A 20,159-nucleotide genomic window follows, 5' to 3' on the forward strand; every position below is an offset into this window, starting at 1 on the left:
ATAAAATAAAATAAAATAAAATAAAATAAAATAAAATAAAATAAAATAAAATAAAATAAAATAAAATAAAATAAAATAAAATAAAATAAAATAAAATTAAATAAAATTAAATAAAATTAAATAAAATAAAATTAACAAACAATATTTTTGTGCAAATGTAAATATGATTATATATATATACCGTAAAAACTGAGTGAGAATAGCCATGAATACGTTCGTTCAAGTAAACTATACACTACTCTTTTAAAAGTTTGGGATCAGAAAGTTGTTTTTTAGCATTTTTAGTCATACATTTTTATTCTGCAAGGATGAATTAAACTGATCAAAAATAACAGTAAAGATAGTTACAATGTTACAAGCAAGAAAAAATATTTAAATAGATGATATTCTTTTTAAATAAACTATACTCTTTCTATTCGTCAAAGAACCCTTAAATGTGGTTTTCACGAAAATATATATACATATAGAATATAAAATATATAGTATTTCTTGAACATAGAATGATGAGTGAAGGATCATGTGACTGAAGACTGGAGTAATGATGCTGAAAATTGACCTTTGCATGACAAGCAGTGTTGAGGAAAGTTACTTTTAAAAGTAATATTGAGCAACTCCCTAAAAAGGTTATTAATTGCATTAGTTGCTTGTTATGGAAAGTAATGTTTACTTCTGAATTACTTTTATTTACCTGCATGGGCTGGACTGGGCTGGGCAACAAAAATTCACATGCAAATTCACACATGTACAGTTAATAAATTGAGAATAATTACATAAAATATATTATGTCATTATTTATCAGTGCAGGTTTGAGTAATATTCTTAGTTTGCATTTTAAAAAGTAACTTGAATACTAAAAGTATTTTGCTGCAAATTATAAATAAAGTGCTACTTTACTAGTTAGGCCTACTTGAAAAAGATTATGTAACTTTACTTAACACTAAGTAATGATCACAATAATAAATTACATTTTAAATTTGTTAAAGTTCCTTTAAATTGTAATAGTGTTTCATGCAAATGCAGCCTTTATAAGAGACATATATATATATATATATATATATATATATATATATATATATATATATATATATATATATATATATATATATATATATATTAATATTTGACTCCACACTTTTGAACCATATTGCATCTGTACGTATACTGTATGTATTTATGGTTGCAAAATGTGTTACAGAATCAACTGATAATCAATAATGAGAGCTTAATGAACAAATAATGGTTGCAGTCAGAATATGTTAGAATTATTGACATCCTCATTTTTTTAATTTTCTTAAAGCAAACTACATTTGAGTTTCAACATATGCACACAGCAGTTATGGCCTGTACAGAGATCAGAGAATGTTGGGAGAGGCAGAAAGGAGGAAGATGGAGGGGAGAGAGGGGGGTTTAAGATGAAGCAGGTAGACAAAGCCAGCATTCATGGTCACAGTGAAGGAATGAAAAACATTCCCCACCAAGAGACGCATGCATGGTCATCAGTAGGGCATGGGTTAGGGGTTTGCATGCATGTGCATTTGGATGTGTGTGTGCCAACACGAAAAGATATAATATGAGGGGAAGGGGTGTTTGATCTAATGATAAGTGGGTGTAATTTTACTCCAGCCTCTGGTTAAAAGGAGCCCTCGCTTCAATATCTACCAGCTGCAGTGGAGCTGTTCAGAGGAAAAGAGTGGGGAGAATGTCAAATTGCATAGGTAAAAAGAAAAACGTCATTTTTTTAGCGTGAATATGCCTGTGTGTTGGCAAGTGTGTGACCGGTCCCCAAAGACAACAGTACAATGGCCCACACAGCCTCTGTGGAATGCATTCAATCAGAGTTCACATGCATTTCTGTCAGTGTAGAACTAAAAAAAAACACACTTCACTTTTTTTATGCTTTTCCACAAACTGAACAAATTGAGACTGTAAATAAACCCCCAGTTAGTGTAACTGAAAGGATAATTTGACGTCTGATCTGGCGTTTGGCTGTGGTGAGGTTAGTCAGTAGGCTATGTTGGTGCTGGACTGACTCGACTGATTCTCCGTATCCGTTTATAGGAGTACTTGTGGTTTATAGAGGTGAGTTGGTGCGGTCTGCCCCCTTCAGGCGAAAAGGGATATGAACAGCGCTCCTGGTTGGATTGGGGACGAAAAGGTAGCCTACTGCCAGCTGCCACATCCTCGTTTTAGTCTAGTCAGATCATTTGGACGTTATGAGCAATTCAACTTATATACATACATTTAAACGCGCAAATTCACAAACATTAACAACACTGAACTGTTTTATACGGAATGATCCACTGACATACCTGTGCATCAGAGTTGAGCTTGAACTTTGTAATTACAACAAAGTCCACCAGGGGGAGCCACAGACGAGCAAAGTCGGTTTAGTCAAATGGTTGGATGCAGATACCCACTTATAAGCTACCGGTATGAGCTCATGAAATGGTTGTGAGTTACTGCAAAGGCTCAAATTTGCAAAAAACAAACAAACAAAAAACATATGCAAGGATTACCTGGATTCGGTCTGACACCCTGTCCCATCTGGCCAAAGCAAAGGGGTCAAATGGATATGGTACATTTGACACAAATCCAAGATTGACTCTGAACCAGGGCCGTAACCACCAGACATACTTAGAAATGGCCAAAATGTTTTTAACATTTTTTGTTGTTGTTGTTGAAATTTTTGAACATTTTGAAACATAATTTGACAAGAAACATTTTGCATTTTTACATATTAGGTAGACACAAAAAAAAGAGTGAATGTGTGCATATTTACAAACATATATCTTATTTGCAAATAGTTTACTTTATAACTACAACAGAACTGGGACTTTTACCATTCTTATTTCTTTTTCTTTATTTCCTAAAATCCCTTTTAATCCCTTAATAATTTAATAAAACCAATAAGACCAATACCCCCAACCCCCGGTACAAATAACAAACAAACAAAAAAAACAACCTTTGGCCCCCTAATATCCTTGCTCTGAGCCATGAGTCATACTGTCATGTGACCCATGTCTCTGAAATGACGTCTCAGAAGGTCAAGAATGTCAGTAAGTATCAAGGCCATCATGTCATGAACATAACCGGGAATGTTGTCTCAGGTCCTCTGATGGGATGAGCTGACTAAGGTCCACTATTATATAACCAGTTGGGAATGGGGGGCCTACTACCATGCATTTAATTAACAGACCTGAGTATGATGATGATGATGATGATGATTTTGATTTGCATTTTTTAAATAAGTGTTTCAGAAAAAAAATATATAAACTGGACAATGCATAACTGTCTGGTTTCCTTTCAAACATGGATAATTCCCACAGCAAATTTTTATGCCAGCAAAAGTTTCTGTATTTTCTATTTTACAGCAGTTCCAAATTTTCCTCAGCAAAGTGAGAGTTCACTCAATGAAAGACTGCATAGCTTTTTTGCAAATTTAGGGAAAGGGGGAATCATACCTATGTGTGCATGTATTTAAATATCCTTAATATATTAATACAATTTTAGAAACTGAATGTGGACCAAACAGTTATTAATTAATTTACTTTTGATTTTGTGCCAAAAACTTCTAAGTGGCAAAATGCCCAGGCTCAGTAAGTCTGCCCTTCTTTGTAATAGCTCTACTATTGAGCCATCTTTATTCTTTAGTCGGAGTCCCATTAGCTTCCACAAAATGGTTGCTAATCTTTCTGGGGTCCACACAGCCATACAAGAAAAAAAAATCCATACAGATACAATTAAATTAAACCAAAAATACAATTACACTAATCAAATAATCAAACTACATCTTAGCAGTAGCAGCACATCAAACTTACAACATGCATTTACATATTTGTGAGCATATCTTTACATTGTCTTCTAAATACATTTCATTTTACTCTTTCGTATGTTTATTAAAATCCTATTCCAAGCAACAGAACCTCGATAATTCTTCATGAAATTTGTGTGGGGACAAGCTAAAAAGAGTACAGCCTTACTCACGACACGTTCTATAATCATGTCTAAAACCCACATGTACGTTTTTCAGCGAAGAAACAAGGTGTGTGATACTTGATTACCTTATAGAGATATAGCCTACACTCTTAGAAATAAGGGTTCTATATAGAACCATAGGATTCTTTACTCAACTCCAAAGAACCTTTTATGCTAAAAAGGTTCTATAATGACAAGAAAGAACCCTTTTGGCACACAGGTTCTTTAGGCTATTATTCATTCATATTAGGCTACACTATTCTGCAACTTTTTGTAGTTAATTAAGTAATTAATAGTACAGTAATTACAGTCATTAAATTATTGTACTTGTAACTTAATATCACATTTTAATCATGCTGATTTTTGGAGGAGAAAAACTGAAATGGTACTCTTCGTGTGATATTGATTAACTACATAAAATGAGATAAATATATGCATGTTCTAACCCCCATATCTTGAATTTTGTGATTATTGCCTTCATAAATGCATTTGAATAAACTGAATAATGCGGTGAAATGTTTGTCAACAATATGAAATATTTAATCCGGAAAGGACAAAACAAATGATAATGAATTTAGAACCTTTTTCCTGGTTCTTTTGATTGAACCCTTAAAAAGGGTTCTATAGAACCTTGTAGGGGTTCCAAATACGTAGCGCCTGATAGAACCTATATAGATCCTTTTCTTCTAAAGTGTTTTTCTTGTAAGAGTGTACAAGCAGCCTGAAGTGTGTTCTGGCATCCACCAATGATCGCTGTCCTTTTTTGCCCCCCACCGTCACACCCGCCAGGGGGCGTGTCCTTACCTGCGTATGATCCCTCGGTTACCGGCTAATTTTGTCAACAGCAGTCACTCCCATGCCTCGTGGGACGATCAGGCACTTGGAACCCACTAGAAAGCATAAGAGCCACGCGTTGTTTATTCAGACTATTTTACAGTTGTTAGAGGTCGTTGATTTAAAGGTTCAAACTTTCTGGATAGATTATGCATGGTGTTAAAACCTTACTGGCGTATAGAGCTGGTGTTTTGCTCATAAAGAATGCTGGAAAATGGGAGAGAATCGCGGGAAATTTGGAAAGCAGACACTCACCTACTCGGCTGCTGCACACGAGCGCATCACCGGGCCAGCATCCGCGCCATCACGTGATCACAGATACGGACGCCGCGACGTACAGGTAAATCCTCGGAGAGGCGTTACATGCTTGCTGTATTGCCATAGTTAAAATATAAAGTCATTGGAGGGGTGACTATATTAATCAAATTAATTGTACTATGCACTGTATTTTGGAAAAACATTGTTTTCTGTTGTCTGTTTTGAGCAGCAAGAAGGTGGTTGCTGGGTTGGAGGACCTGTTGTTCTACACTATCACCCAGGGAGAAGAGAAACTCTCAGTGGCACGTTTCCTGACTGTGAGTTGTTTTAGAGTCACAGTGCTGATGCATGTGTGTGTTTGACTTAGTCAGCATATACTGAAGTGGATATCTGTCAAACGAAAGGGGGGGAAATGCTTGTTAAAACATCATGTACCCTCATGCTCTCCATTTAGTTTGGTATGATTAACATAAGACACTTTTATTCCTACATGAGGTATAATCATAAATCTTTGGTATTATATAATGGCACTATAAATAGACATCATGTTTATGCCAGGTGGCTGGGCTCCATTAAAGCTCCTAATAAATATACCTTTTCCCAAACACATGTGGATCCATATTGGGATGTTTGAGTTCATATTACAAGGAGGAATACAAAATATTATGTACTGTTTTAACCGAGGTAACTCATTGAATTTCCAGACAGTACTGCACATCCTTGTGAGTGTTTGCGTGTGTGCTTCAGAGCACATACCACCCAGAAATAGATCGCTATTAAAGTGTCTGCTATAATTTATACGCATGGGGTTGTTTTGTCTATGATAGTCATCTCCACCAGCTGCAGTCTTAACATGGTATATAGCATTGACTGAAGATTACATATTCCTATCAAATTACTAATAGCAAACTCTTTCATTGCACTTATGTAATCACGGTTGCACAGTATTGGACCTTTATATATATTAATTTATTAACTGTCTTAATGCATGTTCCTGGTCTTATTGTAAACAATTCATCCATGCAATTATTTTGTCAAAATTTAATCACATGCTCCGGCTTTTAAAAGCCTTTCTTTTTTTGACAGCTGTCCTATAGAGACCACTTTTATGATCCATGAAATTCCTGATGTATCAAATTAAGCCCCACTTTCCTCTTATAATATTCTGTTTCAATTGCAAATACATTACTGTCCAAAAGTTTGGGCTCAGTACGAATTTTGAATGTTTTTGACAAAACATAGTAAATGTAAATGCAAAACATTGTTTACTATAAAACAAAATGCATTAAAATGTAGTTAATTGTTTTGAGGGCAAAGCTGAATTTTTCACAGCCATTTCTTCAGTCTTCATCTTTCTAATTATTCTAATATGCTGATTTTCTGCTGAAGTTTCACATTATTATCAATGTTGAAAACATTTTTGGAAACCTGATATGTTTGTTTTAGGATTCTTTGATGAATGGAACGTTTAAAAGAACAACATTTATTTTAAAGAAAGTCTTTGTAACTTTTTGAATGTCTTTTCTGTCCCTTTTGATCAGTTTAATTCATACTTGATCAGTAATAGTAGGGTAAATCAACTGAGTTGCGAAAAGCGGTTTCATGTTGACATTAAAAATCTCTATATAACTTATTTTGTGTTCCTGAACTGGCAGTTCATCCCATAAATTGTGCTAAAGTTTTCAAGCAATATACTGTGTTTTGATAATTAATTATTCTAATATTAAAATACATGTTCTTCTATTTCTCAGGCACTGAAAAGCACAGGCTTGCTGACCTCTGACCCCCGTTTGAGAGACTGCATGCGACAGATTCATCAAGCTGTCCAAGATTCTGTTGGAACGACAATGATGGATCAAGAGCTGTTCAGAAAGTGGGTAGAAAATGCCTCAGGAATGCAAAGAGAGAATATGTGTTTACAGTATGTGTGTTTTTAGCGATGTCATGACATTGCTTATAGTTTACAGCCTACAGCTGTTATGATATATACAAACACTCATGCCCCTCATGGGCAAATAATATTGTAATGTTCTTGGAAGGCTGGAAATATAACCTGTCGATTCATCATGACCACATGCATGCATATCATCATACAAATGCTTCACCTGACTCTCTGCTCCCCAACAGAGATAAATACAACACTCCACCTGTTGTATTTGTATGTACTGTGTGTATATGCTTCCTACTGAAGCGTGTTTGGAGCTAAGACATGTTAAGCAGCGATAATGTGTTTGTTAGTTATCTGAGGCACAGTTTTCTTTTAAACCGATTCAGTCAGTGTTAATAAACATGGATCAAATATCATGTTCAGCCATGTACAAATCTCTTAGCACATTACTGATCGCAGGTGGCCGTTAAGTCACAGTTGTGTCACATGGGGGTTTCTGTGTTTCTGTTTCTAGATGTGTTGGCAGTAACATAGTCCTCCTTACTCAAGCCTTTCAAAGGAAGTTCATCATTCCAGACTTTGAGGCTTTTACCTCCCTCATAAACCATTTGTATTATAATGTACAGGCTCAACAAGGAGGGAAAGTAAGACATTGATTTTCCTTATCGCTGTTTCTGAATCACCTCGTCTTCTACAAACATTTATTTACCTCTAATCTCTATATTTGTCCATGTGCGTGTTTGCTCAGGTAGCAGACTACATCCCTCAGTTGGCTAAGTTCAGTCCGCACCTTTGGGGAGTTTCTCTGTGCACAGTGGATGGTCAGAGGTAAAGTATACTGTCTTCAAACTTTCTTTATTCACATTTATGTGGTGAGAGAAGGGTCCAGAATTAAACAACAGTTAAAAACAACAGTTTTTTTTACAATTGACCACATTTTCTGATAATAAAGTTTGGGCTGCTAAGGGGGTGGGGAGGATTTTTTTGTAAAGAAATAGCTTTTATTCAGCAAGGATGCATTAACATCCTTAGAAAATTAATACATTTAAATATTTTCAATATTGATAATAAGAGGGTTTTTTTAGCATCAAATCGTTGTATTGCAATCATTTCTGAAGGATCATGTGACATTTAAAACTGGAGTAATGGCTGCTGAAAATTCAGCTTTGCCATCACAGGAATAAATAAGATGTTTAAATATATTAAAACAGTTATTTTAAATTGTAGTAATATTTCTCAATATTACTGTTTTTATTGTGTTTTTGTTTAAATAAATGCAGCCTTGGTGAGCATGAGGCTACTTTCAAAAACGTTCTTTCAAAATCAAGCACAAACTTATGAATGGTATTGTATTTTAAAATAATTGTACAAGGATTTCCTTCTCATAAATATTTATAAAATATGATTGTACATTTTTATTTATTTATTTATTTTTACGGTTTTGGTCTCTGAATCATGAATATCACTTATAACAAACTTATCATATTATCATTTCTACAGTTCGATTCAACGTGTTATGTTGTATCTCAATAAAGTGTTCAGCCACCTAGCGAATCCTCCTAGGAAATCCAAATTATCTCACTTCACATGCTTTCTTGTTAATTCTGGATCTTGCATAATAGTAATTCTGTCTTTTTTTTTCTTCCTTTCCCTCTCTGACAATACAGTATCTTTTGTTATATATTTCTCTTTACATAGGCATGCTATAGGGGACACGAATATGCCATTTTGTCTGCAGTCCTGTGTGAAGCCTCTGGAATATGCGCTGGCCGTGCATGAGGCTGGCACTGAAAATGTGCACAAATACGTGGGGAAAGAACCCAGTGGACTCAAATTCAACAAACTCTTTTTAGATGAAGAGGGTGAGTATCCATCACAATCTGTCTTATTTTCTCTTTTTGTTGCTGTCACTCAAATATATGGCCATATAAATTGGTCTCAAATTGTATTTGGACATTTTAAAATGAAACATTGTAAGAGGTATTTTAAAATATTTCTTTTATTTGCCCTGGACCAAACTCCAAAGTTTCAAAATCAATTATAGCATAACTCTAAGTAAGCGATATGACATGCTTATTGTGTTCTATTGCAACATGATGTCTGAGAGCAAGAGGAAGCTTATCAATGGATTTTCTCACCTCTGAGGAACATTGCATTTGCAATCTCCTGCAATCACAGTCAACATGATGCTCCTTTGACATTGAGATTTGACCATTTATAAACTATTTTTGGGTTTCTTAGATAAACCTCATAATCCCATGGTGAATGCAGGAGCCATTGTAATCAGCTCTCTCATAAAGGTAATAGGCATTTTTATATATATTTCGTTGTTGTACATTCATCATAATAATACCTTGAGTGCTCAAAATGAAATTCCTACAGCCCATAACACATTCATTCATTATTTATTTTATTTGATAAAGCCATTTATAAAACCTTGGAAGAGTTACTTTAAATTCAGCAGCATTGATTGATTCATAAATGATTGCTGTGACAGGCAAAGTGCTTTTAATGGGACAAAATTTTGCATTTGCCCTTCCTTTTGACCTGGTTTTAAATAGTTAACAAGGTGTGTTTGTGTGTATGGGGGTAGTGGGTGGTCCGATGAGGAATCGCATAATAAGAGCTGCTAGTGGTCAAGAGGTGTGTCTAAGCAGCCAATCAGAGGATGTGCTGAGAAGTACGCCTTTCAGCGTGTTTAAATGAGTCACCTTTTCTACAAAATTACTTGCAGCACTACGATTGCAATGACCGAGTAAATGGTTTTAGTGGTTTAAATTAACTGATATAAAAAAACAACCTGACTGCAAGTATAATTAAGAGACTCCTCACTTGTATTATAAGTTTCCAGTTTGACCTATGCTCTTAAATATGTTACACAACCTCACGGAGCACAGACACACAGGAGTACTTTTTAAGATGAAGACATCTAACAGCTGTGATCGCATTACACTGACCTTTGCTCATTTGACTCCCTTCTGGACTCCCTCGTGGAACTGGTCACCTTAACATCACACCTCAGGACATATGAAACCCAATATGTGGAGCACTTTGTCTCCAGTACCTGTTAGGGACTATTGGCTCATGTTCAGTCATTTGGTTTTGTTCTGTCATTTAATTTCATGTTTTAAACAGTAAAGAAAATAAGATGTATTCTCATTTAAGATGCGATTTTATGATTTAAATGGTTTTACATGCATAAAATATATCAATATATAGCCTAAATATATATTTTTATGGATTTTTTTTTTAGGATCAGACCATTATGATCTCATATCATGCCACATTTTTCTGTGCTGCACATGTCTGTGCACACTGCCACCAAGTGTCTAAATACGAACTGTCACTGGAACCACTAAGCTATTTTTTCTGCTGGCCAACAGACATTTTTCTATACATAGTTAATTTTTAGCTCATTTGTCTAAATCTGAAGAATTATTATGAACGTTGTGAATGTTTGTGTTTCACATCTGACTCTTTCTTTCTGACTGTCTGTAGAGATGTTTATTTTTTTGTCCTAAAGAGAACTACTAATTTCAAAGACAATGTATTATGAAATTACATATAAATATGTACCACTTAAATATGTCAAAAAACACAAAGCATTAACTGCATTTAATATAATTTTAATCTATAATACATTTTATTTTAATTATGTATTTTTTTACAATTAAGTGTCATAAAACATTGCGTTCAGTTTCACTTAAGTATATTCTTTTAAAGTAGATTTATTCCATTATAAATAAGTTAAGTATTCTAAAGTGCACTTCTTTTCACAGGGTTATTGGTGATTTTTCTGTCTTCTTTTCTCACTTTCTCTTGCTTTTCTCTATTTCAGCCTGGTTCCAACAAGGCAGAGAAGTTTGACTTTGTGAGTACACTGCAACATCTCCACCATGTGAAATATCCTTTTTTTGCCTCACTTATGAAAATGAATTTCTGTGTGTCGGTCAGATGATGGATTATCTGAAGAGAATGGCTGGCAGAGAATATGTTGGGTTCAGTAATGCCACGTGAGTTTTTAATACAACTCCATTATTTTTAGCAAATCACGCTCTCTTAAAAGTGAACCTACAGTTGTTATCTAATTTGTTCTGGTTTATTGGTGAATGATAATTTTCTTGTTTTTTTTAAGTTTTCAGTCAGAGAAAGAGACTGGTAACAGGAATTATGCAATTGGCTATTATCTTAAAGAAAAAAAAGTGAGTGTCTTTTCAATGATCATTTTCATAAGCATAATGATGGGATACTTCTTGCTTTCTCACCTGCTGCTCTGCTCTTTTTCCTGTAGTGTTTTCCCAGTGGAGTTGACATGACAGCAGCCCTTGACTTCTACTTTCAAGTAAATTAACTGTCATTCTGACGCCTAATTGTGTTTAAAATTAGAACTTGCTATTATTACTCATACTAAACCATACTAAACTTCTCTCTTATTTTTTTCATGTCTTTTTTTTTCATTTCCAGCTGTGCTCTATTGAAGTGACTTGTGAGTCCGGCAGCGTCATGGCAGCCACATTAGCTAATGGAGGGATCTGTCCAATCACAGGCGAGCGTGTGCTCAGTGCCGAGGCTGTCCGAAACACTCTTAGTCTCATGCACTCCTGTGGCATGTACGACTTCTCTGGCCAGTTTGCCTTTCACGTGAGTCACTGATTTCTTGCGGAATTCATCAGTGTGATAAAGTACACACTGGACTTTACAGCTAGATTAAACTATTTCAGTCATTTACTTTAAACCTCAGCTCAAATTAAATCATAGTTATAATATGAGGCCATGCTACAAAGATGCGAGACACAAGCGCAAAGGTCAAACGTGTGATTCTAGCACGTTTACATTAAAAAACACTGGAAATAGACTCTATGCACGAACTTTGCTTACGTATTTCCGGTAGAATCTCAGACCGCGTCTTTACTTCCGCATAGCACATTCTACAGCGAAGTGTACTACCGGCAAAACTCATTCATAAAATTAGTTTGACAGCGATTTATAATTTAAGTATTATGTTATATTACACACACACACACACACATATATTATAGTATAGTATATAGTATAGTATAGTATAGAATAGTACAGTACAGTATAGTATAGTATAGAATAGAATAGAATAGAATAGTACAGTATAGTATAGTTAAGCATTAACGTCATTCACGGTAATCGCGGGAAGCTCTTGTAAACAGCGAGTGTAATTTGCCATCATCTCCACCGAATTCTTCACACAGGCGCAGCACCGGAAGTAGATGGGCGGGCTGAGACAAAACGCGGAAGTGATCGTGCATAGAGTCTATTACACACTATGTGTGTCTCTTCCTCAGGTGGGATTGCCTGCTAAATCTGGGGTGTCTGGTGCCGTGCTGCTCGTAGTTCCTAATATTATGGGAGTAATGTGCTGGTCTCCGCCTCTTGACCGTGTCGGCAATAGCATCCGAGGCATTCACTTCTGCCAGGTACTTTTTCACGATCTCTGCGTTTGTCTACTTCTTTATTTTTCTCTGAGACCATTGACCTTTTTTCTCTTTTAGGAGCTAGTCTCACTGTTTAACTTCCATAACTATGACAATCTGAGACACTTTGCGAAGAAGTTAGACCCTCGCAGACAGACAGGCCATGAGAGGGTGAGACCACAGAACAAATTTGCCATTTCATTCACACTGTGCTATCAAACCAGATGTAAAAGTTGTGAGCACCGATTACATTTAATATATTTCAGAACAAGTCTGTGGTGGATCTGATGTTTGCTGCATACAGTGGGGATGTTTCAGCTCTCAGGAGGTAAAAATCTATTTTTTAATGCAAATAATACATTCCAACATTTTCATTAAATGGTCATGAGCAACAATATGTTTTTTTTTTTTTTTTCAGAATTGCTCTCTCTGCAGTCAGTATGGAATTGACTGACTATGACACCCGTACAGCCCTACATGTGGCCTCAGCAGAAGGTAATAAGGCCTTTTTCAGACAGGCTAAAACGTATGTGCCTCATGATTTGATATCATGATGTATAAAAAATAAACTAAATCTACATTATTTAGAAAATAAATGATTTTTTGGTTGTTGTTGTTGTCTCTTGTAATCGTTCTGATGCTTAAGTCATTATTTAATTCATTACTACAATTTCATCACTAACAGCACAAACATTCATAAAGTTTGAATTGGGTTTGAACAAAAAACTAATTTATGCATTTAATAATAGGCCTCTAAAACTCTGATTTCAGGGCACTTGGATGCGGTCAAGTTTTTAACACACACCTGCAAAGTCAACCCCAATGCGAAGGACAGGTAAGGAAAAACTCACCACCCTTATACTTTTTGTGGACCGTTTTTGTTTAATTGATTTTTAAATGCACGCCTGTCTGTTCTTCAGATGGGGTAACACGCCTCTCGATGACGCTATGCAGTTTGGGCACATCGCAGTGGTCAAGGTACTACAGGAGTACCAGAGCATTTACACACACACACTAATGCCAGAGGAGCTCAGCGCTGACACCTGTCCCGATTCCACCATTGACGCAGAGGAACTGAAAAGCATGGAGATGCTGGAGGGTTTAGTATGAGTGCGAACTATCATGGGAACACCCAAACCGCAGTGTCTCGTGACTTCAGGGAAGCATGAGGGTGTGAGATTTATGACAAGGCCTGTGCAAGGACTGAGCAGGTGTTACAGAGATAGTGCCTCAAACCAAAGCTTTGCTGTTTCTAGACCTCAGCTAGCTTCTTTTGTTGGTTTAAGATAGTCATTACTGTAGTTTCTCAGACCTCTATTCAGTCTACTGTGGGATTATGAAACTACCTGGTACATCCAGTTCATTTCTGGTGCGGCTCCTCAAAGACAGGTTTGTTCTTGGACCAATTTAGAAATGCTGAAGCTTCCTAGTTTATCGCTGCAGAAGTATTTTTGTATAAAAGCCTTAACTCAAAGGAAGCCTTAGGAACTAGGGGCCAGATTAATGAAACATTCTTAATATTAAAATTCTTTAACTGCCATTTATTTTGCATTAAAATATGCTATTTGAATATTTTATATTCCCAAAATACTTAAGTATTTTACAAAAAAAGTTAATAGCATTCTTAAGACAAAACTTAACAGTTACAATTCTTGGAAAGAGTATTAAAATAGTTATTAACAACTTCTTAATGTTAGGATAAGCTCCAACTTAAATCCCTGAAGATAAGAGGTTTAATGAATTTTAAATATTTAGCATTACAACACAACACTAGCTACATATTTCTACTGCTAGATTTTACTTTTATAAACCTGTGGCAGTTTCACATCTTACATACGGTATGTCTAAAAAACATATCATGAAGTGCTTGCTAAAAAGCTAATAGATGGACAAAAATATACAGTAGGCTCCAAAAATACTGGCACCCAAAAATGACTGAGAATTCCAAAGCATTCTTGAATTACAACTATTAATGTTTGGGGATAGTGCATTTTTCCATCTATTCTCAAAAAGGGGGGTGACAGTTAAGGGGTTAAACTATTATCTTATAGCTGTTTCATGATCAGTTGTTCAGCACAACAACCTTTTGTCACAAGTCACAGTGACATGACATGAAGGCTAAGTATAGTAACCCGTAATTTTGTCCTCTGCATTTAACCCTTCCAAGTTAGTTTGCACACATTAGTAGAAGTGAGTAGTAAAGACACACACACCCAGAACAGTGGGCAGCCATTTTTGCTGTGATGCCCGTGGAGCAATGTAAGGGTAATTTCCTGCTGGTATTAAGACCTTCACGTTAACAGTCAAACTCTCTTACGTTAGGCTAAAACTAATTTTTGGGAGAAAACCCCATACATTTTCATATTTACCATAGGTGCCAATATGTGTGGAGCCCACTGTATTAAGTTATACCATTTTGTAGTTTTGAAATTGTTGTTCTAGACAAGGCAGCCACTTGAGCAAGCTAGTACAAAATCGGAAAATATAAAAGACTGACATTTTATTAAGGGAAAAAATGCTGCTCTTGAAGATGTTCATGAGAAATACTTTAAAAAAAATCACCTAGGAACCATCTTTTGAACTTCTAATTCATCTTCAGAAATGTAAGGTTTTTGTGACTCTGGCCCTATGTTACTAAGTACAAGCCAAGTGTAAATGTAGCAGGCTGTCTATCAATATAAACACGCATGCACATTAAAAAAAGTAGTTTATTTATTAAATAGCTATACTGGAAATGCCATCACATCATATTGCCTTAAGTTAAGAGGTTAGCCAGCACTCTACATAATGTGAACTGTAGCCCAGTTTCCATGTCATTTAAGTTATTAATAATCTTTGGCTTAACATTTTGAGCAGGTATTTGTATATTTGTACTATTCTTAAAATGTTTGAATTTCATATGTTTGTTGATAGACATTTTTAAGGTATTTAATGTAATGTGATGTTTTAACGTCGGGCACAAAAGCTTTAACTGAACCTCTGTGGATCGACTGCATATTAAACAAGATATGAATGGTATTTAAAACCTGAGTTTGTGGACACTTTATTGCTGGATACAAAACTGCAAGTTTTGGAGAACAAAAAAAGTTTCGATAGTTAGAGAAGTGTGTTTATTCCAAATGAAAGTGAAAAGTGTGAAATGGACAGAATCAGGTGAAATGGCACAAGAATGTATAGAATAAATAAAGAATAACACTGGTAAAGGGTGTCTTTTATTGAAAAACCTCTCTCAACACTGCACTAGAGCACAGATTCAACATGAAAAATTACTAAGGATATCAAGTATTCATATGTGCATGTACGGATTCATTAATTCATCTGCATTATATCGTAAGTAACCAGAGTTTGGGGATGTTTTCACCAGCTAAATGGAGATCTGGTTTAATAGTAAAAAAACAAACAGCTGTGTACCCACTAAATGTCAATTCTTAAGGCCCCTACTTCCTCTTCTCTATCCATTAAGAGGCATGTAGCATCCATGTGTGAATAATGAACAAGAGTTACTGAAGCCCTGGTGGAATCTCCAGTCCAGAGTGTGTGAGTAACTCCCCATCCCAGAGTGCAAACGCAGGACAGATGGGCGAGCGGAACTGTGTTTTTATCGTATACACCACTACAGCTTTCTCTGTGTCCACCAGACTGAGCCGCCCCGCCTCGTAATCCAGCAAGAGCCCGACCCGATCAGGTTTCCCCACCAAGGGTACTGGGACCTGCTTACCGGTGGTCATGGCAAACCACTTCCTCTGGACAAACGCGAACACCCAGGAACTAGAATTCGTGCCCACGCACTCATCACGTGACGTCAACACCTCGGCCACTCCCACACGGAATTCGTGGGACTTTTTAACCGTGATCTCCCAGTAGTGCCGTCCAGAGTCAATGTGGGTGTCGGCGAGAACCACAGCCCAGTCCCGGAACCGGAGAGGGGTATCCTGCACGAGGGAGGGGTCCAGACCTAGCATTCGATAGATCACACCTGTGTCCTTTTTAAAAATGTCCAGACTGCTGTGGGCTGTCCGCTCATCAAGCTTAAACTGCAAATCTATAGAGACATAAATAATCTTTAATATAAAAAATATATAAATAATTATAAACACAAAACATTTTGGACTAATATAAGTTAGCAACTGTTTTTCTCTCAGGAGGTAAAAATATGGCTTTTTTCTGGAAATTATGACTTTTACTTCACTACATTTGAAAGAAAAATATCGTACTTTTTACTCCACTACATTTCTATCGAGGTCCTCAAAGAAGAAAGTCGTTTCTGTAGCAGCTTTAAAAAGTCAGTGGATGATGTTTTTTCTTCTTTAAAAGGTGTTTGGGTTTTTGCAGAAAGCCTTTCAGGAATCACTCTTGTAGGGTCACATGAAGTTCAATGATTTCACAGCATTTTTTTTTAACACTGATCAGTTTATAGCAAAATGGTAGAAGATGGATGTCAAAATGCTAATTTTGTCGAGTATTCACATAAATGAAGTTGATTATGTGTTAAGTGAAGGTAAACAGTTGGGAGAATATCAGATGTGTATCAGTGTATTGGATCCGTGCATATGGCCTTAAAGTGACAGCGCTTTGTAAAGGGCTTTGTAACTTTTCTACAAGTATTTAAATTATTTTAAGTTAGTCGTATGCTAGTATGTTAGCCTAGAAATCTAGACGCACCCTAGCGGCAGCAAATTTAATTTGCCCGCAAGTGTGGTCTAGCAACTCTCAATTCCTATCTGAGCTGTATTCCTCAGAATCTGGACGGCCCAATCACATCGTGTAGGCTGTAGAGTCGGCGGGCGGGGCCATAATGACGACGGCCGAGTTGCGTTTGCGTGCTTCTGTAACACAGTCTTCTAGTCAACACGGAAACTGGCGAACGGCGGCGGTCTTTCGAATCAGCTCTGCCCGCGCCTCCGGAAGACTTGGAGTTAAGCTTTTCTCTGAGAAAAGAACAAAGAGCGGCACTGAAGTCATTCTTAAAAAGGGAAGATGTGTTCTGAGTTTAGCCGACCAGATACGGCGAATGTTTAATCAGTCAGAGAGCTCCCCTTCACCGTCGTTGCTCTGGTTGGTGTAGTGCTATCCTATCTCGTGCAGAGGGAGTTTGAAAGACAACCGTTTATCCCGCCCCTCGGATTGAGCCCTGTCTATGGTGAGTTTCCAGACCAAACATCTTGATGTGGGTCTGGCTTGTCAGGCTACTAGTATGTCAGATGGAGCATCACTGACTGGCTTAAACCATGATGGCATAATGTGCATTTATACAACAATAATACAATAATGATTTGACATAAAAAGGAAATTTACTTTTGATACTTTAGAACTTTTGAAAACAAATACGTCTGTACTTTTACTTGAGTAAAAATCTGTTTTTACAACTTTCACTTGTAACCAGTGGTGAGTGTAACGAAGTGCAAATACTTCGTTACTTTACTTAAGTACATTTTTCACGTATCCTGTACTTTACTTAAGTAGAATCAATAGTGCATACTTTTTACTTTTACTTCGTTACATTTTGCAGCAAATATTTTACTTTCTACTCCACTACATTTCTACAACGTTTCATTACATTTTCGTTACATTTACTAATCAGTTTCAGGGCTCGAGATTAAGGTTTGTTCGGATAATTAATGGATAAATAATAGGCTAATGTATGAACTGATGGTTGCGCTGTTGACAATCGCCCAGACTCTCGGGGAGAAATGGAAACAAACCAACGCTGCTCATACAGAGAAACCCAGTAACATACTGCAGTAAATATTCAAAATGTGAAGGTTATATTTTATAATGTATAATACAGTTAAAAAACATCACGACACGACTAAGAGTGCTGTTTTTCTGAATACCATCACATCTGAAAAGTGACACTGATTTCATGACAGTTCCATAAACAATTAATTAAAATTAGTCACTTAAATTTTAGATGCAATATAAACTGCTTTTATTTTATTACAGCAGAGAAAATATTTCCAAGATCAGATCATATTTCCACATAAGAACCACAACGCATCTCACAGCAATAGTGTGTTAATGAATGATTCAGTGTTTGAATGAATCAGTTGAATCAAAGATTCAATGACCTGTTTGTAAACGGCTGCCTCATGAATGAATCAGCCGTTTGAACGAACCGACTCAATGACTAACTCATTAAGACCTGCCACCACCTACTAGTAGTTTAGTTTCATGTTTAAACATTCTTTCCAACGTTTCTTATTGAATTAAAAATATATAGTTAAAAAAATCTCATAACATTATTTAATGCAGTTGTAATTTGTCAGTGTAAATTATTTAATTTAACAACCAGATAGCGTTATTCTAATTTAATTTATTCATCAAATTTAAGAATATAAAAGGAAAGCTGAAGCATATCCTATATTTAAGATTAATCCTCATAAATATGAAGATTTAAATACATCAAAGCTGATGAAAATGTTACTTCTGAATATTGATATTTAACTCTGCAGATCACCCTGATATTGTGAGTCAGAATGTAAACTCGGCAACAGATGATATGCACAATTAGCCTACATTAACCAAAAACTTACTTAATTAAAACGCCACAGCCCATACTGTTTTCTTATTTTTAATTATTAGAATATAGACATTAAGAGAAGAAATTGTTATACAAGTACTTTTACTTTTAATACTAAAAGTAAATTTAAAATCAAGTACTTTTTTACTTTTTTTTTTTTTTTTTACCTAAGTAGGATTGTCGTTGTAGTACTTTTACTTAAGTAAATATGGCTCTGGTTATTTGTACTTTTACTTAAATACTGAGATTCAATACTTCCTCCACCACTGCTTGTAACTTGTCCACCTCTAGCTATAGTAGGGTTACTACTATTATCAGTGAAAATTTTATATAATTCTACAAATGTCATAAATAGTCAAAAAATTAAGATAATGTCAAAAATTAACATAATTAATCCTGCTAAAATTAGAAGTAGTACTGTATGGTATTTTGCTGGTGTGTAACTGGTAAGCATAGTCAATTGGGAAAGGATATCATAAAAGTATGACTCTGATGAGACGATGACTCTTTCAATAATTTTTATGAGAGAACATAATGTTCCCCTCGTCAATATATCGATGATGATGATTTTTTTTTTTTTAAAAAGCACAAAAAAGATGGGGTCGCATCACACTGAGGTAACAGTGGTATTTGCACTGTTATAAACACTGACCCGCGTTCATATCGCATTACTATCACAAGCATTTATTCTTAGCTCGTGCCAATCTACTGGCATCTCCGCTGAGACACGTGACTGTTGGTATAAAAAAAATATATATTTTTTTTACGTTTATGCAACAGAACTGACATCTGTTTTGTAATGCATTTCACGCTATTGAGGGACTGCATCGGGTGATCATAATTAATAAAAAAGGAAATGGTTTAATTATGCTTTTAAATCCTCTGACCTCCCGGTTTGACTGGACGCAACACTGAGGTGTGTGGAAAAGAATGCGCATAGACTACTCACTGTTGCCTACACTGGCAGTAATATACCATCTCCGAGCTGTGAAGGTTTTCCCCCGGCCGTGACTGAGCGCAGTCCCCAAAGTTCTGCCTGTCAAACGACAAAAGAGTGCCATGCCCGAGGACATCGCCATATTGTCCCATTTGTGGTGCGTTTTACTTCAGTTTCTATCGCAAGGTTGCGCTGTCCAAATGCTTGAGCGCTGCTGCCCCCTACTGTAAAACGCGCACACACCAACACACGTCTGGTTCGATATCTATGTGGCCACTCTCCATAGATGTAGTGTTTTTTATA

The 20,159-nt window shown here is 36.0% G+C and overlaps 2 protein-coding genes across 2 annotated transcripts; one reads left to right on the forward strand and one right to left on the reverse strand.

Moving 5' to 3' along the window:
• Positions 1 to 4,807: 4,807 nt before the first annotated feature.
• gls2a (glutaminase 2a (liver, mitochondrial)) lies at positions 4,808 to 15,602 on the forward strand. Its single transcript, XM_067413926.1, has 18 exons — positions 4,808 to 5,149; positions 5,297 to 5,384; positions 6,819 to 6,940; positions 7,470 to 7,599; positions 7,704 to 7,783; positions 8,654 to 8,817; positions 9,197 to 9,255; positions 10,794 to 10,826; positions 10,910 to 10,968; positions 11,091 to 11,157; positions 11,247 to 11,297; positions 11,420 to 11,596; positions 12,271 to 12,402; positions 12,478 to 12,570; positions 12,666 to 12,727; positions 12,818 to 12,894; positions 13,171 to 13,234; positions 13,320 to 15,602. The coding sequence occupies exons 1-18, from the start codon at positions 4,959 to 4,961 to the stop codon at positions 13,507 to 13,509; spliced, it is 1,839 nt and encodes a 612-aa protein (XP_067270027.1). The 5' UTR covers positions 4,808 to 4,958; the 3' UTR covers positions 13,510 to 15,602.
• spryd4 (SPRY domain containing 4) lies at positions 15,594 to 20,050 on the reverse strand. Its single transcript, XM_067413927.1, has 2 exons — positions 19,869 to 20,050; positions 15,594 to 16,441 (listed from the first exon to the last, which is right to left on the reverse strand). The coding sequence occupies exons 1-2, from the start codon at positions 19,996 to 19,998 to the stop codon at positions 15,900 to 15,902; spliced, it is 672 nt and encodes a 223-aa protein (XP_067270028.1). The 5' UTR covers positions 19,999 to 20,050; the 3' UTR covers positions 15,594 to 15,899.
• Between the last annotated feature and the right edge of the window lie 109 nt (positions 20,051 to 20,159).

Source organism: Pseudorasbora parva, chromosome 13 (assembly GCF_024679245.1).
Source record: "Pseudorasbora parva isolate DD20220531a chromosome 13, ASM2467924v1, whole genome shotgun sequence".
In the NCBI taxonomy this organism is placed as follows: domain Eukaryota; kingdom Metazoa; phylum Chordata; class Actinopteri; order Cypriniformes; family Gobionidae; genus Pseudorasbora; species Pseudorasbora parva.